We start from the raw sequence: 27,759 nt of genomic DNA on the forward strand, positions 1-27,759 counted from the left end.
CTATCCTAAGCAACTTGCTTTATTCGCTGCATTTTATCCTTAAAAACCAATAAAGAATCTACTCCTGAAATCATATAGCACTATATGCTAACTAACTTGGATGTAAATTAGAAAATAAAAAAATAAATTAAAAACAAACAAATAAATAAGCTTTTATCCAAAAAGGGGCAAGTTCCTGAAAAACGTCCTACTGTTGATCTTATCAGTGACTATGACATCAAGCTAAGGACTTAAGACAGCTTGCCTTTTCTGAATCCAACCACATGTGGGGCCAGGTGGGTCCTAAAACTAAGGTTTCCAAGTAGATTGAGACTTGGCTTCATGGTTAATGTTTTCATTTTTACTGACTTACGCATAAAGGGAGGATGTTTCAAAAGAACATACACATGAAGGTAGTTGTACTCCAAAACCCCAAGAAGATGCAGAATCTACTATTATTATCTTATTATGAAAATAAGCCATAAATACTTCAACACTATTAAACACACAATGACAGTGTCACATGTCATAGTTCATGTAAAATAAAATCAATTTGTTTTCTTTCAGGAGCAGTTGGCTAACAAAATCCTTTCTCTTTAGGTGAAATTGCTGATAGTTGATCATTTTTGACCTATAAAACCAGGGATTTCATGATCGACTTAATGAAAAGGTATAGGGAATAATCTTATAGTAGCTTGCCTTTCAAAAATTAAATTACATAGCTTCTCTGAAAAGAGAAGAAAAATGATTTTAATTATGATAGTAATTTAGTCACCTGGAGCCATGTTGTAAGTAGGTTAGGCTCTCCACAGATGTTTGACATTCTCCATTCCCAAACTGCATTGTGTCTAAGTGAAGTTCTGGCTGTTTCCTTAGCATCTTCCCTTGCTCATGGGAAGAATTCCTGCTAAGTGCACATCTCGATATTTAGGATCTGTGGACTTAAATGTACTATGAAATGAAAACACAATAAAACGTAAAGCCCATAATTACAAAATTCCAATTATTAAGTGGAGAGAAAGGTGTATGACTGTATTATACAGGCACCCTTTACTTAGCTGAGAAACTGTCTTGAGGCTTGTGAAATATACAAGTCTGCCTGCATACATTTACCTGTGGGAAATCTGACCTAATGAGAAACACCTGCTTGTCTCAGGTAACCTACCTCACACAAGGAAGAGGCATTGTTAAGTTAAAGAATTGGTCTCTTAGAGCTTCTGAACTCGGTCAGCTGGATAATACCCCAACATTAACTATCCTCGACTTGGATTAGCCATGCCTGCTGCTGCAAAGTGCAATTACTCTGAGAACATTCTCGTCTGCTTACACGAAAGACACTTTCAGTGCTGCCTCGGCAGTCCAAGTTTCAGGAAGGAGTTATTAACACTCTAGAACTGGTCTTCTGAAATTGTCTAAGTGTTTAATTCAAAACTTCACGTAGCAAATTAGCACTAAGATAAATATGTAATACTGAGAAATTTTCTCTGTGGTTTTTCTATGCGTGTCAGCACCTTAATTCTTATTTACCAACCATTTAAAACAACATGCATGTAAAAATAAGTTTGGAAAGACATAACAAGTGCAACTTGAAACATCAAGTGCATGCTGGCTGATTTTTGAAAATTTCTCAGATCATCAATTACTACTCCGTATTTACATAATTTCCGCAAAGACAATCCTAAAAACTGGATGTAAAGCTATTCACATCCTATGCAATGAGCAAAAAAACGTATTTTGCAGTATTTCCCTAGTGAACTGCAACCAGGTTTTCCCTCTGCGAAGCCCCTTAAATTCAATTACAGTTTATAGCAATTTTTCTTTGCACAGACATAGAGAATGTGCAAGGCACAGATCATCTCCGTGGATTTCACAACATGCTTTAAAGGCCAAGGAAGCACTGTTTTCTGCCCCATTACTCCCCAGAAAACCTAATTACAATTCAGATACTGTATGCGATGAAGGCCAGGAGTGGAGGATGGCAAAATCCCTTGAAAATCCGGAAAGAGGCAACCTGCTGCTTTGGAAGAGGAAGGCCTCCTCTCCCAAAGGATTCCGGCCTCACAATCAGGCTTTAAATCTTACCTGATACGAACAGTTCTCCTGATGTACCATCTCAGTGCATCCTAGGGCACACACCCCAAAGCAGGACTGCTCAGCGAGGCTGCCTAGGCAAAGCGCGGAGCATCCACTGGCGGAGAGAACGCCCTGGGAAGGCAGGGGCTCCCCGCAGATTAAAATGGATGCTGTTTCGCTGATCAACCTGCGCAGTGGCACTGCCTGTGCCGGGAAGCGCGCAGCGAGCCGAGCCGCTCTCCTCGGAAACCAGCAGTGAGGCTCACAAACATGGAGCTAGGACTGGGCTGGGGGAGGGGGCGCGCTCATCGCTGGCACAATCAGCCAATTATATTATAGGCACAAAGAAAAGGATCAGTCTGGGGCTGGTGTGACCTTCTGGTGCTTTATGAAGGCAGTTAACTGATGTGGAAACATTCTAGTCCTCATTAAAGGGAAAAAGGCCAGCGAGAGAGAGGGAGAGAGACAGACACAAATCAATGTTGCAGTTGAACATTTCTAACCTCCGGCATCATCCTTCCAGCCCTTGGATGCTGCTTGCCTGGTGCTATGAAAGAGAGGCCTTAAGGATCATTTCGGAACTTTTAACATGCAAAGGGGAAAACAATCCATTATGCATATTGACACTGAAGGGAGGCTTTCTGTGTTGAATTTTTGAAGTGTTTGTCAACTTTATAACTAAAGGGAGGGTCTTCACTCATTTAAAAAGTGGTATTTTGTAATTCTGTTGGTTCCCCACTTCTTATTGGCTCTTAGCTGCGTTTTTAAGTCAAACATAAATCAAGTGGAATAATTATTTCTAAAAAATTTTTAGGGAAAGCTGATTCAAGTATTAAAGTCAGTATAATTCATTCATTTTGTGAAAATGAAACTAAACTATGGAACCCAATGCCCGTGACTTGAATACACAGATACCCCCAATATAGGACATATGATTCTAGAAGCAGGCCATTCTACCTAAGAGGTTGTAATGGAAAGAATTCTGGACTTGCAGATAGTATGTAGAGGAAAGACATGTGTCTGGGGAAAAAAAGGGAAACAATTTCTGAAGTACTTCAGGGTCACGCTGGGATTTTAGGCTATGTAAAAAGGAACAACCAGGCCTGTAAATTCTGAAGCTAATTTAAAGACAGAAAATTAAGAAAATAAACAGTAAAATAAAATTTCCTTATCTAAATTGCTCAGCTGCCATAGGAAATGTGTTTTGTTGTTTCTTAATAAAATGGCCCTGAGCACATGAACGGTACTCTATAAAACCTTGACTGAATTTAAACCACCAAATCAAAAAAAAATTCAATAGGGTTATTATTCTGAAGCAATTTTTACCTGTCTATCCATCTCCTGAAAAACTCTTACTACTAACCACACAGTTTTCATTATGCTACCGACAGAGAAAAACAAGTACTTTTTGCCTGAGGAATGAAATCAACATGTTTGACAACTTTTCACCTCAATCCCTATCTTAAGGAATGGTGGGAATTTATGTTAGGAATAGATGGTGATATATTTATAATTTTGTAACAATGCCTCTGTTGATTGGAAAGAGTAAAGACCGTTTTTTATAAATATTCTTAATTTTCGCTACTTGAGGTCACACAGGAGAAAAGGTTGCTACCTGAGTTCAACTCCAGGGAAACACTCACATGAGGGGTTTCAGCATCCTACTGAGGGGAGTAGGCCGGGAAGGCCCAACTGATGATGGCACAGGTTTGCATTTCAGCACAGGGCTCATCGGGTTCCAAAGAAAAGTACTCTGGGGACATACAGTGAGGAAGGTCACAGCCCATCTCTGTAGAATGTGGAGAAAGACCGGCCATGTAACACGGGCAGGACTCTTTAGGCCTGTTCATTGGCAGGTGGCACAAGGAAAGCTTGATGAATGAAGCAGAAGCTTGAGCTACATCATGAGTCTTCTTAAATGCAGGAGGAAGAAAAGAGAAACTTTTCAGGGAAAGGAAACAATATTCAATACATCCTCTTCCCAAACTCCATCCTTCTCTACTGAGCCAGGACAGAGACAGACAGAGATGTCTGTGAGGTGCGCCTTGCTACATAATTACCTACCTGAAGGTTCTGGAATCCTAAGTATGTGCAAGGAAAAGTAGGCCATAGTGAAAAGTCCCTTTTGCAAGGTAGCAAATAAGATGAAATGAAAATCCTATGCCCAATATAGAAGTCATACCCCAACTTTCCAAGACAGAACAGCTTTAACTTCAAAGGCTGTTAAAACTTTACTGAAGTCGCTACTCTGACAATCTATGACCTAAAGATTCAGGAACATGCTTTCAAGCTGTACAAGACCTAAGAAGCCACTGCCTGGCCTCTCTTCTCTTCTGAAAACTAAAGGCTCTGGGATAGATTACATAAGCTCCTGAAGACATTTATCATGTGTTGTTTAAAAAAAAAAAAAAAAAAGCCTAAACATGATCCCACTCTTCACAGTTGCTGTTCCAGAAATAGTGGAAGTGACTCAGAGGTGGCTCTGGGGAGAACAGATTTCTGACAATTGTATCCCAAATCCTGTCAAAAAACCCTCTCAAGCGGTATAAACAAGATTAAAAAAAAGTAATATATCAAGTCAGCTTCCCTTTATAGTCATTCATTGGAGAGGACTCTGTGTTACAATTTAAATTATGATTTGCTAGTACAAAAAACTTCAAACAGACCAGCTGTTCCAAGAACATTTAAGCTTTAATAACTTACCAAACTACAGTAACATTTGTTATTTTTTGGACCAGAAAATATTGGCGAACTATTAAGTATGGTCTATGCAGCATAGAGATTCTTTTTTCTTCTTGGGTCTTCACAACTTTCCTTCCCGTAAAAAGTACTGGTTTTCAGATTTGGATGGGACCTCATGAGATACACTGCTATTTTCCAGATATGGAAACTGAGGCCCAAGAAAGTTGTGATATGCCCAAAAAGATAAATCCTTCTTCTCCAACAACAAGCCATCAAAGTAAGAAGAAAGAAAAACCATATTTTCTAGGATCATATCTTGTGAATGTGTTCTTATTCAAAAATGCTAAGTGAAGGCCCACTAGATTTGGAGAAATAAACCCCTTTGAGCCAATGTAGGTTGGCTTTGAAATCAAAATCTATCATAATGTGGGGTGCCTGCGTGGCTCAGTTGGTGAAGTGTCTGACTCTAGATTTTGGCTGAGGTTGTAATCTCACAGTTCAGTTCATGAGTTTGAGCCCCCAGTAGGGCTCCATGCTGACAGTGTGAAGCCTGCTTGGGATTTACTCTTTCTACCTCTCCCCTACTTGCATTCTCTCTCTCTCTGAAAGTGAATAAATAAACTTAAGAAAACCTATCAAAAGGTAAGAGGTTGCACAAAATCTGAATCAAAGCTATGTTTAAAAGGAAGAAAAATTAAGACTTTTTCCTGATTAAGCTATTTTTCTGCCAGTGAGCAAACTATAGTGTCTGTCAATCCAGAAAAGTATTTTTTCAGTTGTGGCAGTTACTAGCAACAGAATCAAAGAAATTTTTTGGGTAGTTAATGTAGTGATAAAAAATCACATCAACAGGTCATGTGAGCATACAGTTTCAAAAGTGAATTACTGGGGTCAGGGACTGACTTGGAGGGGGCTTCAGGAATTTTCTGGCACAAGCTGTGTGATTTAATAAGGGCTTGGCTTACACAGGTGTGTACATTTGCCAAAACTCAGTGAATAATATATTTAAGGTTTGTGCATTTCATTGTATGTAAAAATTATCTCAAAAGAATTTAAAAAATCTGCTTAACAAATTTTGAACTGTAGTTAATGATATGCAGGCTGAAGTCTTTAGAGGGAGGCTTAGTGAAACTTTGAAATGCATCAAATAAATGAGATGAATGGATGGCGAGGTAGAGGGATAGTGTGATGGAAAGCTGTGACAAAGCAAGTTTAGTAAAACATTGACTGTAGAATCTGGATGGTGCGTAAGTGGGTATTCACCTAAGAACTATCCAGTTTGGAAATGTTCATAATGAAATTTTAGGGGGAAAAATGAAGTTATGGGGGTGGGGAAGATGAGCAAGGAAATCATTGTCTTAAGCATTGCCTTAAACTTTTAAGCTTTTCCTTAGGAACTTTGGGAGCTTTTATAAAGGTTTCAGTTGCAATGGAAGGGGCAATGGAAGCAAAGGAATTATGAGACAGATAAATTCTGTCCACATCAGGGGAACTAATGTAAATAACTCTTAGATGCTCAAAAGAGGAGCCAAAATGGATTTTTCCCCTTCTTAATTAAAGGCAATACAAGAGCTCAAGAAAAAAAGAGAGGCCTGAAGGATGGAGGTCATAGTGGGAAAGGAAAGGAAAAGACAAAGGGAGGCTTACATGAGACACTGTGAAAAATGAACTGATGCGTCCAGCCAGTGACCTGAGGTGGGAGTGAAGAAGACAAGGAGTCATGAGGCTTTGAGACCAACCACACCGGAGTAAAATCGGTGCTGTGCAAAGAAACAGGGAAGTCAGAACGAGGAACCAGTTGGGCTGCAGTAATGAGTTCTTTGATTCTTCACCATAAAGTTCTGAGTTGAAGGTGCAGGAGGCAACTGGGGCTCAAGAGAGAAGTCAGGCAAACAGAATTTGAGATTTGTTTGCAGGGAGAGGATAGTCGAAGCTGTAGAAAGTTAGGAAGGGAGAGACTGTAGAGAAACTAGTAAGAAACAAAGACATCCCTGTGGTAAACACAATAATGACCTCCCAAAGTAGTTACAGCCTAATTGCCACCTGGGAAAGGGGAATTAAGGCTAAGCAGGTGACCTTGAGGAGGGAGATTATCCTGGTTATTTAGATGGGCCCAATGTGACCACAAGGGTCCTTAAGATAAAAGGAGGCGGCAGAAGAGGCAGGAACAGAGATGGTAGTATGAGAAAGGCTCAGCCAGTGTTGTTGGCTTTGAGGACAGAGGAAGGGCTCACAAGCCAACGAATGTGGGAGGCCTCTAGAAGAGGAAAAAGCCAGAAACCTTGCCTTAGAGCCTCCCATAGAGCCTCCAGAAGGAGCATAGCCCTGCTGACACGCTGACTTTAGTTCAGTGAGACCACTTATGAACTTCTGACCTCCAGAACTATAGGATAATTATTTGTACTGATAAAGCTGGGGTAAATTTTTATAGCAGCAACAGAAAATTAGTACAATAATCTTGGGTAAAAGCCCACATTTAGAGGGCAAGAGGAAGGGAAGGGAGTGTGGTCGACAGGGTGAGAGGAAAATGAAAACAATATAGTGAGGAGTCACGGGGGGATTTACTGGCAGAGCTAAATTGCTTCAAATACTTTTTTTGCAGGGAAGTGGAAAAGCCTAGTAGGTTGGAAGGTAAATACCACCAAAGGCCATTAGTTTTGACTATTAGGAAGTCATCAGTTACTCTTGAGAGAATAATCTCAGGAGCATTGTGTTGGGATTGAAGCCAGGTTATAAGTGGTTAAGAAGTTGAGGGACTGAGTAGAAAACAGTATGTAAGGAAGTTTGTTGATAAATTAGAGCATTAGGGCAGTAGCTTGAATGTATGTATAGTGGAATTAGGGAGGTTGTGATTTTGGAAGATTTTTAAGTTAGGGGAGACCCAAACATCTATGTGTTCAGCAGGGAAGGAACTAGTGAGAAGGGAGAAATTGCAGACAATGGGTGAAAAATAATCCAAAGGGCCAGGTCCTGGAGTTAGACCAGGAGCACATAATGGGTCTTCATTCAGTTGTGGACCTGAAGATCTAATGAGCAAAGTTATGAAGCCGTGTTGAATAATGAGATGGAGAAAGATGCAGGAGCACAGGTGGGGGTATCTTGAGGTCCTTACGGAGCAGCAGGTGGCGAAGACCTGAAGGGCAGGGAGGGCCAGTGGGGGATCAGAGAGTCGGGACCAATATGGTGGAAAGCTTTCCCAAGAGATTTTATAGAGGGTTTTGCTGTATCACTGAATATTCAGTTAATGCTATAAAAGAACAAGAAAAACAAATGGGTGAATGAAACTTGAAAGAGGTGTTAAGAATAGATAATGAATATGTAGTAGCTTGTCAGACATATGTGAAATGTGCAAGATGTTTAGATTTAGGCACTGAGTAAGCACGTAGAGGCAGAATTCATCATATGTGTTAAGTATCAGTGAGTAATAAGTGTATGTAACCTGGATGTGTTAGACATGGATCAAGCATGTGTGTGCAGGTCATAGAGAGGAATAGAAAGACTAAAGAAGCATCTAATATTCACAAAACACTAAATAACCTGAGGCAATCAATATTCATTAGATGTATACTGACTGTCCATTGGTGACTCCCATTCTGGCTCTATGTGTCCTCTGCCCAAGAAATGCAAATATAATCCATAGCAGCTCATCAGAAGAGGAGGCAAGCTACAGAGGAAGCCGGAGTGTGTCTCTGATAAAGCAAATTGTGTGTCATTGGCAGAGACCTCTGTATAACTGGGCTTCCTTTCTCAAATCTCAACTCTGGTTCCTAACCTTATCATCAACAGGGAGGGTGGCCACGACCAAAAGCTTGGACTTACAAATAACGGATAACCTAAGATTCAGATAGTGCGGTCCTATACCATCTCATATGTATGTCAGCGTGTCCCCTTTCCTTGCCTTTTGATCTGCATTTTAAACTGATTCAATGGACTATGATTTGAGCATGTTAATTTGGTCTGTGACTTCTGGGATAGAGTGTCTGTAATGGACTTGAAGTCTACTGTTGCATCAAGGTCATTTCTCATATGACAGAGAGAATGCTGGGTATCAGGATATTCCCACATGCTCTGAGGCCCAGAAATGGGAAGTAGGAGAAGGATAAAAATGAGATAGGTTATAATTGTTTTGTCCTTAAACTATAAATCAGAAACTTATTTGAGAGTCTTATACGCCACTGTAAACTAATTTACTCAGCCGTTTTTGACTCTTCTGACTCTGGTTACCTTTATTTCGAGTATTAAAAAATACTTTGCTGAGCAAATTATTAATGTGAATCAGTGATGGTCACTTTCTCTTTTCTCTTTTGAAGTAGTAGAATCTGTTTTCAAAATGAAAACTGATATGCAAAATAACAGAAGTGTTTTTAATCAACATAAAACTTTTAGCTCAAACTTAAAATATTTACCTATTATAGCCTTCATTGAGAATATGAGGCTTTGTTGTACATAAACATTTGAAAATAGAATTTATAGAAGTGAGTCATGGTCTTATTCTAACTGTATGTTTACATTTATTTATTTTGTTGGGTTGCACCACATCAAGAGAGTCTGGTTTCACATAGATAAGTAGTTGGAAATGGTAGCAATCCTTTTTAATAGCTTATGTTGCAATCTCTGATATTCTTCATTAAATATATCTAAAAGCTTGAAAGCAAAATAACAAGAAATTTATTTCCAGATTGACCTACTAACAATATATAGCAACCTCTCACATTTCTCATAATACACAGATAAGAAAAGACAGAGTGCAAAACTTACCAGACATCATTGCTCTAGAGCCAGACCTGCTCACTTGATGTATGGGGTATTCACCTGGCATTACATAATCTACCTATTAGGCTTGGTGAGGGGATGTGCCCAACAGATATGCGTGACTCTCACCTGGCAGTGAGCCCTGCTGGGCCCCTTGGGCATCTCAGATAATTTTTCCTTCTTGGAGATATACAGGCATGACTTTTCTGGCACCACCCACACGGTCAATGGCACATTTATAAGTACAGTCTTAAGGACTGTAAAAGACTACTTAACCCGGAAGGATAAATTAATATGCTGAGTTAAAAAAAGGGGTAGGGAAAAATACTTTGCATAGCTATGAGGGAATGAATCTCTACGTTTGGGCTAAAAGGTTGTATTATTCTTATCGTCACTTTACAGGACCACTTTTCTCCAAACGTCCAAGTCTCATAGACAATCGCATTTATATCTATATTTGAAATTATTTTCACATCTCAGAACTTTTTCATTACCAGTTTGATGTGGGAGGGGGTTGGGGATGAGGGGTTTAGAAGCTCATAGAACAGGTGCAAGTGAGCCTCTAAAAATATCTCCTGCAACTCTGGGTTTCTACAACACAGTTTGAAACCTGATGCGTCAGGCAGTGCTATAGCCGGCAGCCTCCCTCTCCTTCTAGAATAATGCGATGGTTTATATTTCAATAGAATCTGCCAAAGTGCTTGTTTATTGGACACAGTCCTAGTCCTCTCCCCATAGTATTTTCTGGCCAATGCTGACTGAAATTCACACACTGTAGAAAAATAGTAACTGACTCAGATAAATTTAGGTGAAGTCTACATGGTTTCATCCCAAATTTATGTCAGTTTTTAAGGATCATTTCTTTTCGTCTCCATTTCCCGGCCTTTGGAATCACAGAGAGCAGCGGTAGAAGAGTGAAAGGTGGTATAAACCTGCCAGGGCTAACAGAAGACTTTCAAATAAAAATTAGTTGGTATGTCAAGAGACCCAAGCCAGAACGAGCACAGTGTGTGTGCATTTGTGTGTGTGTGTGTGTGTGTGTGTGTGTGTGTGTGTAGGGTAAGCAGGGGCAAATCTCTCTTCATCCCTCTAGGGTTTTCAGTTGCCCGTCAGCTTTCCCTACTGATTGGGGTGCATGTAGCTACAGGAGTACATGGAATCCCCAATGACAGGAAAGGCTGTTCATTTCTCCAAGGTGGTGGTGGTTGATTCAAAATCAGGTTAACAAAGTATTAGGGAAGGGGACCGACCCTCATCTTGAAGAAAGGTGACCTCTAGTGGACACTGTGTTGTTTTAACCAGTTCCAACTGTGAATAACATTAGAAAACAAAAATAATGTCAAAAGTATGCTTCATTGTTGTATTGATCTTTCAATGATATTTTTAATACCAACTATAAATATAAATGCACAGGTCTTCAGTTACATTAATGAAAGAGTTTAAAGTTACACTGATGCTACTACATCCAGTTACAGTCTAGGCTGTCTTTGATGGTTCTGGAATTGACAGAGCCTGAGACCAGGAGTCACAGACGTAGGTTCCGGGCTCAACTGTGCTTCTTGTTACGCGAATTCTCTTGGGCAATGGCTTCATATCTAAGAGCCTCCATTTTCTCATCAACATAATGTTTGGACTAAAATACTGTCATCTCCCTGCATCCACTAACCTCACTACTACTTTTAGGCTGTCAAATGGCTGTCTTTTCAATTTAAGTTTATTTTGTATACTGAGGTTTACAAATGAGCAACAATAAGGAAATTAATATCACAGTACATATTAGCATTGGGCGAGTCAGCAAAAAACTATTAGACTTCAATTCAAGGTCTTCCTTATATAAATGTAATAAAGATAAAGGCACTGATTTTTTTTTTCCTTTTTTACACTGTGGGGAAAAAATTTCAAAAGCTACATACACTAGATCATCAGTCTGTGATACAATTTTAGTTTATTATGAAAATTAGCTACTATTTTCAAAAGATTTATTTCACAGAATAAAACAAAGTAATGATAAAAAATAATTTATGTAGTATATCTCTTCTGGAAACTGCTTATCAACTGATGTATTTTCCTAGTTTGTCACGGAACACAGAAAAGAGGCATAATTTATGATTAAACACCATTAACATAATCTCTAAGGAACTATTAAAATTCTTTAGTGGTCCTTAAATCTTATTGTTTTGTCTCTCCCCACCCCCTCACTCCAAGAGTAATGTTGAGATGCTATTAGTTAAAATGGAATTTAGTACATAAGAGTTTCCTCAGGTATATTCTCTGACCAGCTTTTCTGGGGCCATTACGTAACAATCTGGAATTTACAATCTTACTTCTCAAAAGAGGTGTTCGAATGATTTTTACTTGCTAACGGGTAGGAAAGTAAACACTGGTCTAAAAGGTTTGCTGAAGTGCAATAAAAATGCAGGAATGTTAGTGATTTCATACACTTAAAGCTATTCAATTAAGAAAGTTCCTCATCTTTTAGAAATAAATTTTGTCCGAATATAGAGGTACTGGTTAGGAAATCATGCTATTCCGAACACTGGACAACCAGAGGACTCATTCTCAGAGGAGGGTTAAAATTCATCATGGATTGTTCATAAGCAGGAAAAGTAACCTGTGCATTAATCCCAATCCTTCTAAAACTCTCTCACTTAAACCAGTTTTCCTCTGTGAGCGGCAAAGACAGCCTCTTTCAGAAACAAAGGCTTGGCAACAAAATGCTCACTTATTGGAAGTGCATAGCTTTTTCATTATTTATTATGAAAGCCAAGACGGGAATTAGCAGTGCTTTTGAGGTCCAGTGCCTACAGAATCCCCATCTACCTCAGCCTGATACCTCTGTTCTCCCTTTGTCTGAGATAGTAGAGTTGGCTTGTTTTCATTCTTAACATTCAAGCCGAGCAAAAAGAGAAGGGAAAAAACCCTAAAAAAAATAAACACGATCCATCATGCCCAGACACCATTGCTTGCTCTCTTGCTCTCATGGCCTCGGCCTTCCAGCGTCCCTGTGAGGAACAGCAGCCAGCTAAAAAGGCACACATCTGCTTTGCAGACAGCAGTGGAAACTTACACTGATGGTTTAAACTACTTGTGTTTTGTTTGGAGGTTTTTAAAATCAAATTCATTTTCCAAAGGACAGAAGCGATCTCTTCAACAGAGCTGTCAGCATAACTAAGGTGATCACACCTCTTGCCCTAATTTTAAATGGCATGAATTTATAAAACATTGTTTTAAAAGAAATTAAGCCTCTGTACATCACCTATTTGGTCGTTTTGATAGCTGCGTGCTTTTTTATTTAGTTCCCAAGTTGTTATAAAAAATTAAGTGCTTGCAGCCTTACCCTTTGTGAATGACAAATACTTCGAAAAACATAGATTATGTCACACCTTGGTTTAAAACTCTGGGTGGGTTCCCTTCACATTAGGACAACACACTTAGGATGAAATCATTCCTGAACACTGCTGCTCTAGGTCCTGATCTACGCTCCAGACTTCCTTTGCACCACTCACAATATCGCTCACTTAGCTCTAGGCATACTGGCTACCTTTTACGGTCTTCGAAAAGCCAAGCTCACCCCTGACTCAGGGCCTTCACATGAGTTATTTCTCAACTTGACCAAAACACCTCCCTCTTTGCCCAAGTAACTTCCCTTGCTTCAAGTTGGAGGTCTTTCCCTAGCCCCCAGTCTAAGTAAGGCCCTACCTCAAATTTAGTTAGCACACTAGGTTTTCTTTCTTAGCGCTTACCACAATTTGTAACCATTAGTTCATTTGCGGGATTTGTAATGCTGATTTGCTCCCCTAGACTGTGTATATTTGTGAGAAGGTGGGGGGCATATCTATCAAGCCTACCATTCTGTGTCTAGCATACAGCACAGTGCCAGACATATATACTAGATGTTCAACAAATATTTGAATGAATGCACCAAATTCTTGACATTCTCTCACATTAGAGCCTTGGATCCAGGGCAGGAGCTTGCCTGCAACCAGCTGCTTTAGCTCAAGTCACTACTGGGGAAAATCTGGGCAAGTGCCTAATTCCTCCTCTCATGACAGTGGGAGAAGCCTCACCTGGACAGCTAAGTGGCTGACTGCCAGTCCGTGAGCTAACATCATAAGGCCTTTTGGCTGCATTTCCCTCCTTGCTGTGAGTTATAGCTTTGGCAGGCTCAGCCGGGCCCCCTCACCTTGCTGATGTGTCTCAGGGGCAGGACTGAGTGTGCCAGTTGAACTTGAGGGCAGATAATCATGTACAGCTCCCCATATAAGGTGAACACTTACTAAGCTGAATCCACTAGACCACCGCCCCCAACTTAATTCAAAATTAGTAAGAAGAAAAAACCCAACTTAATGTATTTTCTCCCTTCCCAATTGGCTTCCTTCTGTAATGAATTCTTGGTTCCATGGGATAGCCTGGCAAAATAGCAAATAATTTGATGTCAACTTGTGCACCCCAAAGAAGGATACTGATAAGAGTAAAAAGTGGGAATTCTTACACATAAAACCTTGGATTGCAAGCACTTGTTCTGCGAGTGTTCCCTAAGACCCAAGCAAACATTTCTAATAAATTTTAATTTGATAAGCAAGTGATGTCTTGCAATATGAGCAGTACATGATGCCAAATGTCATATGATCACAACTGAGTCAATGGGTCTTGAAATTTACTTTTATATACAAGTGCTTTGGATTACAAGCATGTTTCTGGAATGAATTGTGCTTGCAAGCCAAGGTTTTACTGTACTTGAAGAATGCTAGTGCTCCAACTAGTTTTCTCACCAAAAGAACAGGATGCAAAATGACGAGTGGGAATGTGAACTGAGTTTGTGAAAGACTTGATACTTTTAAATTCGTCCACTGTGGAGGTTTAGGCCACAGGCGAAAAAAAGGCAAAAAAATTTTTTTAGCATGTTTACTTTCTTAGAAGAAAACAAACAAAAATGATGGCTAAAAATCAAGCTGTAACCTACAATTTAGGCTGTGGGTTTCCAGAAAGTGTTCTACTATTTGAAGAAGAAATGCTGGATGGGCTTGAGTCTCTCCAACCCAAATGCTCCCTCTCTAGAAAATACTTACAATTCTGTATTACAGCATCATCACGGACTGCGATTTCCACAGTAAAAGAACCACAAAAGTGTCAGTGCTCCAGGTACCTGCTTGCCCTCTCTTGGTGACAAATTAATCTTGAATCCCGGTCAAGAGTGCCTCAAATACAGGTCCAGCACTGCTGAATCTAGAGAGTGTCTGTGGACTCTTCATTTTACACCAGTCACCATAATCCGGGTTTGACAGTTGAATCTGTGTAGGGGTTTGCTTTCCCCAGATGGTGAGTGGAATGAGGCAGGTCTGCTGTTTACCCCAGATAAATGATGATTCAGTCTGGTATGCACCTTTGTCCCGGCCTGCTCTGCGTGGGTCACCTCTATTTTTACCCAAGGCCACTTTGCTCGAATGTACACACCAGAGGAAGTGGAGGTCTCCGGTAAAGACAAGGAGAGAGCTCCTCCATGCAGACATGAAATACTCTCAAGTAAGGAAGTGATGTTCTCCTTGGCATGAACAATAGTAAATCAGTCATGCTCACTTGGGAGTTAGGAGTAACTTTCAGATTTTCAGCTTATTAACACATGGAGGTAATAATAAATGAAGAATCCTTCTGAAAGTGATGCTAGTTTCTCATGTTGAAAAAAAAGATTACAAGTTGGGAGTTCATAGGTTTTAGATGGACTCAATTATTTCCTTATTTACAAATGATATGGTTAAATGGTTTCCATTATTTTGAAAATCCCCTTCATCACCAAAATGTTGACATGTGGATAGGATAATAAATCGAATGACCTGACCCTGCCATGGTCAAGTTTTTTCTGTTAATTTGTTTTTATGGGATTGGAATAAGCACAGGGCCAGCTACACGCTTTGCAGGACGCTGTGCAAAATGAAAATGGGAATCCTTTGTTCAAAAATTAAGATTTTCAGGATGACAATAGCAGAGCATGAAGCCAAGAGCTTTGTGTGATTTCAGAGGTTACATGCCCATGACACTGGTCCTGGGTGGTAGGTGGGGAAGAAGGGAACCAGGCGAAAGGTCATTTCGTTTGAGAATTATGTGGGTTCTCAGTTTTGGAAGAAAAAAGAACCTCTGTAGTATGTGAATACCAACGGAAAGACATAACTTCCTTCAGTTTGAGAGGAGATGAAATTGAAGAGGTTGCTGAGGAGAGGAGGAAAATGACCTTTACGAATCACCTAACATATGCCAGCTGCTGGCCCAGAGCTGGCCCTGACACTGTCACTAATCCCTCTTGCTCTAGCACAGGATTAATTCCACAGTAGAGAAGCAGAAGCTAACTGAGGCCAGTGATGAATTTAAGCTTAACTGCTTCAAGTTTAGAAAGAGCAGGTTAAGGGATGCAGACATGGGACACCTGAGGGTATTCAGTAATTCTGGATGGGATTTCTTTCCGGAGCCACATCCTCTGCTTAAGACCACTTACCCCACTGCTATCAGCCCAAACACCCCAGAACTCTTTCTCTGCTTCCAACACTAGCAGTCTGCCCTCCACTATGTGTCTTGGAGACCATCCAGTTTTACCCTTAGGTTTGTCTACTCTTGGTTATGCCCCCTCGACTCGCAGGTCACTGCTCATCCACATAAGTGCCTTCCTATATGGGTTTGCACAACCTCCTCAGACCGCTGCCCCCCGGTTCCTCCACAGCTCTTCCAGAGGGCTCTCTTCCTGGAACATTCCCTTCATTGTCTTGCTCTAACGGGAGCCTGAAAGCGTGGTCACCCCTACAGCTCTTTCTATACCACTTTCAAGGGGTGGCTGTTTTCTCTTTTGCCTTTCTCTTGCTAAGGGCCTGGTGGATGGGTACGTGTCTTTCTCCTCTCTTGCTTCTGGACAATTGTTGCTCCTCCCTAACACCTGCTCTGACTGTTTTACCATCAGACTCCTGATACCACCTCTAATGAGCCCTCCTAGTTGCAGTCACCTCCTCCCGGCTTACCTACCTCACTCCTTGAAGAGTCACTTTCTGATGTGACTTCTAATTCTTGGGAGTTTCCATGTCGGCTAAATATCCCTCCAATATCTTGGAAGTTCCTTGACTTCCTTCCTCTCCCATTCTATCTTAGTTACACTCACTCCCATGGTCCTATCCTGACCACGCCATCACCAACAACATCATGATTTCCAAAATTTCAACTTCAGTCCTCTTACTCTCCAGTAATCTCATTTTCTCATTCTGGCTAACTCTCTCTAATATTCTAGTTCCAATAATTCTTAAGCTGCATTAGGCCCTGCACCCCATAGACTGCTCATCTTCCTCCCTCCCCTCAGTCCCAGTATGTCCGCCCTTCTCTCTCTACACATCTTAGATTGCATAGCCCGTCGTTGTAACCACCAACTTCAGACTCAAGTTAAATCCCAACTGTGGTTAAATTTAGCTCTCTGCTACTATGTGCCTATTTCCAGGCTGACATATGTGGCTGGAGAAAAATATACAACCATACTCACTTTAAATTCATGACTGCTTATCCCAAGTGCCCCTTGGTGCTGCCTGGTTTCCTCTATATTTCCCCAGTCCGTTCCCTCCCACACTCTCATGGACAACACTTCCTGAGAGAGTTGCCCAGATTTACTGTCTACAATTTCTCTCTGCTCTTTATTCTCTTTTGAACAGCCTCCAATCAGTTTTGTCTCCCCCATGCCACTAAAATGGCTACACCTTCCTAAGGCCCAAGATCAATTCCCGGTCTTCCTCATACTAAATCTATGAGCACTATTCAACTATTTCACAATCAGTTTCTGAGACAACATTCTCTTTGGTTCTTTTCCTGTGTTAAAACTTGTCCTCGGCTGATCTCCCCTCTCCCCCTACCTTAGCTACTAGAGCTGTGCTGTCCAAAGTGGTAGCCACTTGTTACATGTGACTTCTTAACTTTAAATTTCCAAAAAGTAAAAATTCAGTTCCTTAGTTGACACTAGTTCTGTTTTAAGTGCTTAGTAGTCACTTGTGTCTAGTGGCTATCATATTAGACAGAGTATATAGAGGATATTCCCATCACAAAATGCTCTACTGGACAGTGCTACCCTAGAACACACAAGGCTCAGTCCTTGGGCATGTTCTTTACCTGAAACTCACTTCCTTGGAAATGTCATCCAGCCTCTTGGCTGGTGCTCTAGCCTGAACTCAGATTCCTTTATCTCACTGCAAACTCACCATTTCCACCTGCATGTTTAATAGATGCAGGCGTTACATTGTTATAATGTCTAAAACGAACTCCCATCTCCCAGCACCTGACTCCTGCAAAACTCTTTACTCACAGTCTTCTTCATCGCAGTAAATGACGGCTCCATGCTTTCCGTCCATCAGGCCTAAAACCTGGGTGTTATCCTTGACTCTTCCCTGCCTCTCACACCCTACAGTCCACCAGCTAATCTTTTTTGGCTGAACCTTCAAATATATCCAGAATCTGCCCACTACTCACCACCTCCACCATCACCATTCTGAACAATCATCATCTCTCACCTGGATTACTACAAAGGTCTTCTACCCAGATTTTCTGCTTCTATTCTTCCAACCTCCTTACCTCAGTAAATACTCAACAGAATACCCAGAATACTTCTTTTTAAAAAAATTTTTTTATGTTTTTTATTTATTTTTGAGAGACAGAGAGAGACAATGAGAACAAGGGAGGGTCAGAGACAGAGGGAGCCACAGAATCTGAAGCAGGCTCCAGGCTCTGAGCTAGCTGTCAGCACAGAGCCCAGAGCAAACAGGGCTTGAACCCACGAACCATGAGATCATGACCTGAGTCGAAGTGGACCCTTAACCAACTGAGCCACCCAGGGGCACCCCGCCCTCCCAGAATACTTCTAAAACATAATCTGATTATATTATTTCTCAGGTTTACTCAAAACCTGCTCATAGTCTTCATCTCACTCCCAGTAGAAGCCAAAGTCCTTTTAAGAGCTTGCAGAGATTTCTGCAAGATTCATCTGCCTCCCAGCACCCACAGGACCTGTTTGTCCCTTCATTTGTTCCCTGCCACAAAACCCTTTCATTAGACCTCAATCAAACCCAGTACCTCTTGCCTCAGGGCTTCTACTTCTGTTTGAAACTCTATTGCCCTAGACAACCTGTGACTTGCTACCATAGTTTCCCCAGATCTCTCCTCAAATGTTGCTTTGGCATTGAGGTCTTCCTTGACCATCCTATCTAACGTTGTGATTCTTACTTGATGCCTCTCCCTGTCTCCACACTTTGGGGCTTTGTGTGAGAACACACAGCTCTGCTTTGTCTTTAGCATATACCACATTTAAAATACTATATATGTTCTTGTTTGTTTATTGTTTAACTCCCAGTACTGTATCAGCTCTTTGATAGCAGGGACTTTGTTTTATTTTCAGCTGTCCTCCGCATCTAGAAAACTGACTGTAGCAGTCACCTCAACAAACATTTTGTGGGTTTGAATGGTCAAATAGAGGCACATATTTTTTCATTCTTACTTTTCCTCAGGTTTCAGTTACTTTGTTTTAATAACTACCTCCACCCTTTTAGGGTAAAATTCACTTAGTTTCATGCAGAATGAAAACTAAAGGTTTTAAAATATTCCATACTGATAAACTCATTTGACATATGTATATATACACACACACACATATATTTTAAGCATAACTTGTCTATAATTGTAATTTTCAGAAATTTTAATCATTCCCTCTCATAGGAAGAAATTATAATTTCAAGTGTTTAGTCTTGGTGTCTGATTTAAGTGGCAGAAGTTCCTAATATTTATTCTGATTAAGGTAGGTGCAGTGGGGCAAAGGTAAAAACACCTGATTCTAGAACTGGTTCTGCACTCTTTTCCTAAGAAAGTCACTTTAGACTATAGAATTTACCTTCGGGCTGCCCTCCTGGAGCCGGAGAAGTCTTTTTACAGAATGTCCACCTGGAGTCTGGTCAGGGAGCTGGGAAGGGCCAACAGCAGAGTTCTCCAGGTTGCCAGGTATCCCTGGTAATCAGGGGAACTTTCCTTTAAGTCTGGAAATAACTGGCTGATCACATCTAAGACCAACTGGCCCGGGGAGAGATGACTCCCAGGACCTAATGACCTTTGCTGTCGGTCCTGAGGCTGGGAATCCCGGACAGCAGGTTAATCCCCACCCTGGAGCCCAGGCCTCATCTCGGGAGACAGGAGGAGAGAAGTATGTGTGGGAGGACCTGGGGTGGGGGGGCTCAGCCTGCTGGTGGCCTCCCTTAGGCCACTGGCCCACATGATAAAGAGTGGGAGGCAGAGTCTCGGATTGAGTGCCTGGCCCAAATCAGAGCTTAACCAAAAGGACAAATTGTATTATATATCCCTGTAAATTCCTTGGAAAAGTAAAGATTCCTCTGCTATGCAACTAACCATTTCCTCAGGAAGCAGTTCAGAAATGGGGAAATGTGTTTCTTAATTGAAGCCACTGGGTGACAAGAACATGTGACAGTCAAATAGAAAAAGCTAAGCAATTTACTTAATGGTGGTAGGTTTTTTTCTGTTTTGTTTGGTTTTCCTCAGAAGATGTATGGATATGGGTTAGAGAGAGTGGGGTGGTTTTTTTTTTAAGTTTTCAAGTTTATTTATTTATTTATTTAGAAAGCACATGGTGGAGGAGGGGGGTAGAGAGAGAATGCACAGGTGAGTGGGAGACTAGGAGAGAGAGAGGGAGAGAAAGAGAATCCCAAATGGGCTCCATGCTGTCGGGGCAGAGCCTGACACAGGACTTGGTCCCATAAACGATGAGATCATGACCAGAGCTGAAATCATGAGTCAGCCACTTAATGGACTGAGCCATCCAGGTGTCCCCAGCCTGGGGTGCTTTTAAAATATGTCCAAAATTCTTTGATGCTCTTCTCTTGATGAAGTGGAACTTAATTCCCTTCTCCCTGAGTGAAGGCTGGACTTAGAAAAGAGAAAGCAGAAGTGACACTAGGTTTAAAAAGACACCTCTGCTTTCTCTCTCTCCCACTCTCTCTTTCCAGCCACCTGCACTGGGGGAAGTTAGCCATTCTGGTATAAGAATACTCCAGCAACCACCGGCAAGGGCCACCTGGTGAGGAATGGAGGCCAGCCTCTGTCCATGTGCATGAGCCAACTTGCAAGAGGACCCACAAGTCTTCAGAGAACTGCAGCCCCGATGAACATTCTGACCATGATCTCAGGGGAGACTCTGCGCCAGGAGCACCCAGCTAAGCAGCTCCCAGATTCCTGACCATCCGAAACTGTGAGATTAACAAATGTTTGTTGTTTCAGGCTGTTATATTTTATAGTAAATAGATAAAGCAAGAGATAACTAAGACAGACGGCAAGGACCACATAATTAAAAATTTTTCATTTTTAAATTAAGAACCTGAAACATAGAACTTTTCTTTTTTACCTTAACAAAATTATAATTTGCCAGAAAGGGAAAGGATTTAGGACATTTCCACAGACTAGGTCAGGGCCTCTAAGCAGGTCACACCTGATCCCGCTCAGTGACCTTGGCTCGGAAACCTGGCTTCTCCAAGCCTCAGTGCCTCCCCTTGGTGTGGTTGTGAGGGATGTGTAAGTTCATGAGAGCAAAGCCTCTGGCACTGAGGATGCTGAGTGTAGGGACTCCTGTACCCTAGGCTGGCATACAGACACGCAAAGGCCCCACAGACTCCCAGCCAGTGCTCTGCCCACAGCTCCATTCTGCCCCTTTCTGGGGAAGAGGATATGAATCTGTGATTAGGATCACAGAGGAGATGGCGGAGAAAAGCTGATGGCAAGCTGTTTAGGAGGTTTACAAGCGATTGGCCTTGTAACTATTTTACACTCATTTCCACTTGACTTTTGAATCTCAGAGTGTTACTGTCTCCACTTTAAAGAATACCCAGCTATTGCTTCCAAATTTTCAACTGCTTTTTATCCCTAGCACATTAGTGTTAGACACAGCACTCTGACTGGGGGCCATGTAATATTAGGAGCATTTCAGGTACTGCTTTGTGTAAAATGCTTTCTTCATTTAGCACCATTTGGGGATGAGTGAAATTTGCACACAATGGCAGTTTACTCCTCTGCGCACATTTGTGCGCCATTTGAGTGTAATATATGAGGACTTTATAAACACTTTTGCTGATCAGTGTTGATTGTGTTGTCTGACTTCAGGGCGTCTGTCTAGGTTTCGCTTGGCCTCAGTTGCTGAAGGTCTCACCGTCAGATGAGTGAGAGGAGACTACATGTTTATTTTAAATTTGGGTTCTTAGACTGTCACACACTGTAAGTATATGTGTATGAAACACAAAATCCAAACAATGGAAGCAATGAAGAGTCTGGAAGCCCATATTCCCGAGGCCATTCAAAACCAAGATGTAGAGGCTATGACTGGCAGAAAACACAGGGACGGAAGTACAGTGAGGAATTTACCCAGGAGGTAACAGCTTATGCTCAATTCCGCCTCTGTGGTCACTTAGTTGACAAGAAGTGTTAATCTACTTGCTAATTCACCAAAGGTCACTTGGGTTAACTTAAATCTGATTGAATTAGTAGTAAGAAGGTGTTCTTTTTATAGTAATCCATGAAGAAATAAACCAAATTAGAGGCATTTTTAAAACGACAGCTATGGAAAAACAGATACAGGCAAATACCTAGAATGGCCACACACCAAAGAGTGAAATTACTTTAAGCCCAGCTAAGCACATCTCAAAGTGATTGGTTTCCAGGGAAAGAAAGATGTAACTCTGTCCATGTTGCTTTATATGACACTAAAGGCTATCAGAACTGCTCAGTGCTGGTTTTACTGATGACACCCTGTTGCCTGCTTTTCCTTTTCAGACCTTACCAGGCATGCATCGCAATCATTCTTAATCCACAAAGAAAATTCTTTACCTGAGCATGGACTATATTCTCAATATCCATGGGCTGCTGTTGGCATAGTTTTATTCATGACAGATATTTGCTTTCTTTACTTGGTCCATACATTTTTTTAAATTGAGTACTTAAGATAAAGCAGGCATGGTAATAGGTACAAGGAATATAGAGATGAAATAAGACATATCCCTACTTTCAAGGTGCAGACAGGCACATAAACAGACAATTATATAATGCAGGTTTCCATTACTTGGACATAATATATATAACTGGTTAGGACATCTAACCAAGTCTGGGAAAGGGAGGGATCAAGAAAGATTTTCTGGAGTAGGTTGAGCTGAGTTCCCATGATGAGTAGGAGTTAGCCTGGCAGGTAAAGGACAGTGAACATTTCAGGCAGAAGATAGAGCAGAGGCATGGAAGCTAAAAACAGCATGAGTTAGGCAGTTCAACAGAGTGGTGTTGGCAGGGCATGAGAGAATAGCAAGAAATGACACCAGAGATAAGTAGGATCCAGTTGGTTCCTCATGCCAAATTTAGGAGTGTAGGCTTTACCCTGAGGAATTCATTAGAGGGTTTGTGAAGGAGACCCACCTGAATGGGAAGACAGTCGGTAAATTGGGGGAGAGATTTAAAGAAGGACTGGAAGCAGGGAGGCAGGGAGGGGAAGCTGTAGCAGTTGGGTGAGAATTCAAAGGGTTTGTAGAATGGGAGTGGCATCTGTGATGGGGACGGGGATGATACAGACACATTTAGAAGGCAAATCAGCAAGATTTGGTGACTGAGTTGTCATGGATATCATGGATATGATAGCGGAAGCCACTGCCATTATCTGATGTGGAGGATACTGGCATAGACTCAAGTTAGAGGAGAAGATGACGATAATGAGTTAGTTCTGAATGTGCTGGGTTGGGATGGATGGTTTATGATTTATTTATTTCCCTGCTGTTTTCAAAAGGCAAAGGAATGTGTAAGCTAAACTGCAGCCTAAAATAAAGGTAGCAAGTGCTGTGTTACCGGATGATATCACTAATCCATCAGAACACACTTCCTCACACAGTCCAAACACAGCTTCAACATCCTTCTCAACACACTGTGCTGTCCCTGCAAGGCGGCCATGATATATTTCAGCACAACAGGGTGGCCACCACCCATCCAGCGGAGTGTGTGCTTTGGAAACCCATGTTTCTCCTCAGTCTAAAGGCTTGAGACAGTACCATTCTTTAAAAGATACATGTTGTGGGGTGCCCGGGTGGCTCGGTCAGTTGAGCATCTGACTTCAGCTCAGGTCATGATCTCATGGCTTATGAGTTCAAGCCCCATGCTGGGGCTGTGAGCACAGAGCCTGAAACCTGCTTCAGATTCTGTGTCTCCCTCTCTCTCTCTCAAAAATAAACATTAAAAAATTAAAATTAAAAGATACGTGTTGTGATTTGGAGGTATCCTTGAAGTGAAGTAAACCTAGCCAAATAAAATAAGCAAGACCACATTGATCTTGGATACCAAAGTCAATGGGAGGTCTTAACATACTTCTTAGAGATTCTTAACTTAGTTGAAGGTCAAGGCAGGGCAGGGCAGACCATGGTAACTGATGTAATCTGATTTAACATATACAACCTGCCTATGTGATGGGCCAGGGTTTCTCAGTATGGCTTCCGCAGGACACAAGCCTAGTAGATGCTCCCTGGAAGGTGTCAGGAGTGGGAAAAGGTCTTCCTGATGAGTTAAGGTAAGATGTTTAGATTATACCCCCCTCCTTGAGACCACAGGGCACAGCAATACATTAAAGACTGAAAAAACTGACAGTAAAGACATCCATTTAACCTAGTTTAGTCTAGCATCACCCAAAGTTATTTTGGCCATGGAAGCCTCCTATCTTTGATACCAATGAATTGCCTCTGAAATTAGTAGGAGTATTTAAATCCTCAAAACATACCCGTTTTCCCCATGAGCAACAGAAGCTCTAAAATCACACAAAAAGAAAGTTGGCAGGGGAGATCTTAAATTCAGACTTTCCCTTTCTGGCTTCAGGGCGGAGTTCACAGCATCTGATGAATGGGGCAGTAAATGTTCAGGATCTGGACTGATATCTAGGTGACACATTCACTGTGCCAAGGGAATGTCAGGGTCAGCTGCAATATTCTGACTGGGTTGGCCAAGGATTTCTGTGGTGTTTCTCCATCAAGGCTGATACCTCATCCTGTTTTCCAGTCTTCCACCACTAGCTGCTGTTTTTTAGCTTCTATAAAACACGCTATCCCATTTACTCTCTGCTGTGGCCTCAAGAATTCTGGCCTCGAGGCCTTTGTTCATGTTGTTACCACTCCCTGGAAACCTTAGAGATCATTTGGTGCAGGTTGGTTTCCCAGGAAGCCAACTGAGATGGAGGTCACCAGCAGGAACTTCATCAGGGAACACACTGGGGATCCACAGCTGGGAAGGACTAGAGGAAGTAATATAGGGCAGAAGGAAAGCTGGCTGCTGGTGCAGCTGCAGCAAAGCTTAGCTGATCCTGTAAGGGAGCTCTGGGGCTGGGCTGGCTCTTTAGAGTCAACCCAACCTGGGAAGAAGGGGCCAGCCTTTATGTCCCTAACCATCAACCAGACATTAGGTATGGGCTGCCCTTCAGAAGGGCATGTGACCTTGGGCAAGGCAGCTATCTTTGGCCATGGGTAAGCCCCAGAGAGGCTCCTGGGTAAGAACTGTTGACTGCGAACATTCCAAGCAGCTGGGGAGAATGCATGCTCCAGTTCTGAAGGCAGGGTAGGGTGGCGTCATGAATCTGGGCTGCCTGATCGTACCCTCTATATCGTTCAGGTCATGTTTTCCTACTCAGTTGCTCAAGTCCATTGAGTTGTCTGCATTCTGTAGATGCCAAAAGAACTTAGTGTCTGGGCTGCAGGCTCTCTTGCACTAATTTTACATTTAGCACATTTCATGGGTTTTACCTTCCTACCTAGATTGCAAAGCCTCACCAGAGTTTTATATTTCCCTTGTGACCTTAGCAGGGTTTAAGAAAGTGATCAAGAATCACTAATATGTGTAGCAGAAAGGGTAAGGGATTTGGAGCCTGAATTCCTAATTTTATATCCCAGAACTGCCACATTACAGATGTATAAAATTATGCACATCAGTTAATGTCTATGAATTTTATTTGCATCATTTATAATATGGGAATACTAAAAACTCTTATTTTACCCAAGCTCCAGGGTTGCTTTGAGAATAATAAGATGGTAAACTGAAAATGCCCTGTAAACTAATAAACTAAAATCAGTGTTTCCCCATGTTGAATACTAGACACCCATTAAAGGGAAAAATATGGGGCCAATAAATGTAAAACTAGGTATAAATTCTTTATGCTGATAATACATAAAATAAATTTACAAATATAAACAAAAATCTTATAAAACCAATGTTAATTACAATGGACAAATGTGACAGATAGTATTGCTTTATTGGCTTTTATACATTTGATATTAACTGTAAGGTAAAGGTTCATTTGGGTTGGATAGGCCAATTTCTTTTTAGTGTATTTGTTTATTTTGAGAGAGAAAAAGAGCGAGCAAGAGAGAGAGAGAGAGTAAGCACGAGCTGGGGAAGGACAGAGAGAGAGGACAGAGAATCCCAGGCAGGCTCTGCACTGACAGCACAGAACCCAATGTGGGGCTCGAACCCACCAACCATGAGATCATGACTTGAGTGGAAATCAAGAGACGGATGCCCAGCTGACTGAGCCTCCCATGTGCCCTGGATATGCTGATACTCTGTGCACCTGCAGTTACATGGCTTTCTCACCACTTGTGTCCATTTTCCACTGTGAAATTGATAATTTATATAATGTACCAAGAATCATTTACCCTTCACAGAAAAATATTATTTATGTACGTTAAGTCCACTTCTATTCCTTTAACTTTCTATTTTATTTGCCAATTAGTACATGAATCAGGATTTCAATTTAGCAGAGGAAAGTCTATAAAACAGTGATTTCAGAAACTAAGGAATAAAAGATGCATGAGATTCACACACTGAAAACTATAAATTATTGCTGAGAGAAATTAAACACCTAAAAAAATTGAGAGATGTTCTGTATTCATGGATTAGATCACTCAGTATAATTAAGATGGCAATTCTCCATGAACTGACCTATAGATTCAACATAGTTCCTATCAAAATTCCAGTACTTTGGCAGAAATTGATGAGTTGATCCTAAGGTCTATGTGGAAATATAAAGGATGCAGCAAAATGTTCTTAAGTGTAACACCAAAAGCATAATATATAAAAGAAAAAATGGAAAAATACCCTTCATTTAAATTAAAAACTTTGGTGGTTCAAAAATTATCAATAATAAAGTAAAAATATAAACCACAGTCTGGAAGAAAATTCATGCAAATATTTTTTCTGATAAAGGATTTCTATTCAGAATATATAAAGATCTCTTTACAAACCAATAATAAGATAGACCCATTAAAAAAATGAATAAGCACATGAAAAGATGTTCAATATCATTAGTATTAGGGAAATGCAAATTAAAACAACAGTAAGATCCCACTTCATAACCACTAAAATGGGTATAAGCAAAAAGACAAAATAATTATTGGTGAAAATATGGAAGAATTGAAACCTCTATACATTGCTGGTGGGAATGTATGGTGGTAGAGCAACTTTGAAAAACAGTTTAGCAGTTTCTTAAAAAAAAAATTAAACAGAGGTGCCTGGATGGCTCAGTTGGTTAAGCACATGACTCTTGATTTCTGCTCAAGTTATGACCTCAAGATTTGTGAGATGGAATGTCTGTTTGGGATTCCCTCTCTCTCTCTCTCTCTCTCTCAAAAAATAAATAAATAAGTAAAAAGAAAGTTAAACATAAATTTACCATATGACCCTGCAATTCCACTCGTAACTATCCATCCAAAATCAATGAAAACACGTCTCACAAAGATATGTAAGTGTTCATAGCAACATTATTTGTATCAAAGGAATAGAAACAATCCACACATCCATGAACTGATGATGGATAAACAAAGCGTGAGATGGCTCTGTGATGGAATATGACTCAGCAATAAATAAGAAAGAACGAACAACTGATACATACTACATGGATGCACCTGAAAACCAGCAAACTAGGTGAAAGAAGCCAGATGCAGAAGAATTACATATTATATGATTCTGTTTATATAAAATGTCCACAAAAGGCAAATATATAGGAACAGAAAGCAGATGAATACTTTTCTAGGGTTGGGAGTGGGATTTGGCAAGCAGGACCTTTTGAGTGGTGGAATTTTTTTACATTTGGGTAGTAGTGATGTTTGCACAACTCTGAAAATTTACTAAAAATCACTGAATTGTACACTTAAAACAAGTGAATTTCATGGTATATAAATTATCATACTAAAGCTATTAAAATTT

The 27,759-nt window shown here is 40.9% G+C and overlaps 1 protein-coding gene across 4 annotated transcripts in view; it reads right to left on the minus strand.

Moving 5' to 3' along the window:
• Positions 1–27,759, minus strand: part of LOC115292071 (schwannomin-interacting protein 1) — a 727,630-nt gene that overhangs the window by 51,543 nt on the left and 648,328 nt on the right. The window contains exon 1 of one of the 4 annotated variants that reach the window (XM_029939976.1): positions 2,062–2,327. The exons of the other annotated variants lie outside the window; for them this stretch is intronic. Coding sequence (XP_029795836.1) covers positions 2,062–2,091 — 30 coding nt within the window. The 5' untranslated portion in view covers positions 2,092–2,327. Of the gene's footprint in view, positions 1–2,061; positions 2,328–27,759 lie in introns of those variants that run through there. 4 annotated transcript variants of the gene reach the window in all.

Source organism: Suricata suricatta, chromosome 5 (genome assembly GCF_006229205.1).
Source record: "Suricata suricatta isolate VVHF042 chromosome 5, meerkat_22Aug2017_6uvM2_HiC, whole genome shotgun sequence".
Lineage (NCBI taxonomy): Eukaryota > Metazoa > Chordata > Mammalia > Carnivora > Herpestidae > Suricata > Suricata suricatta.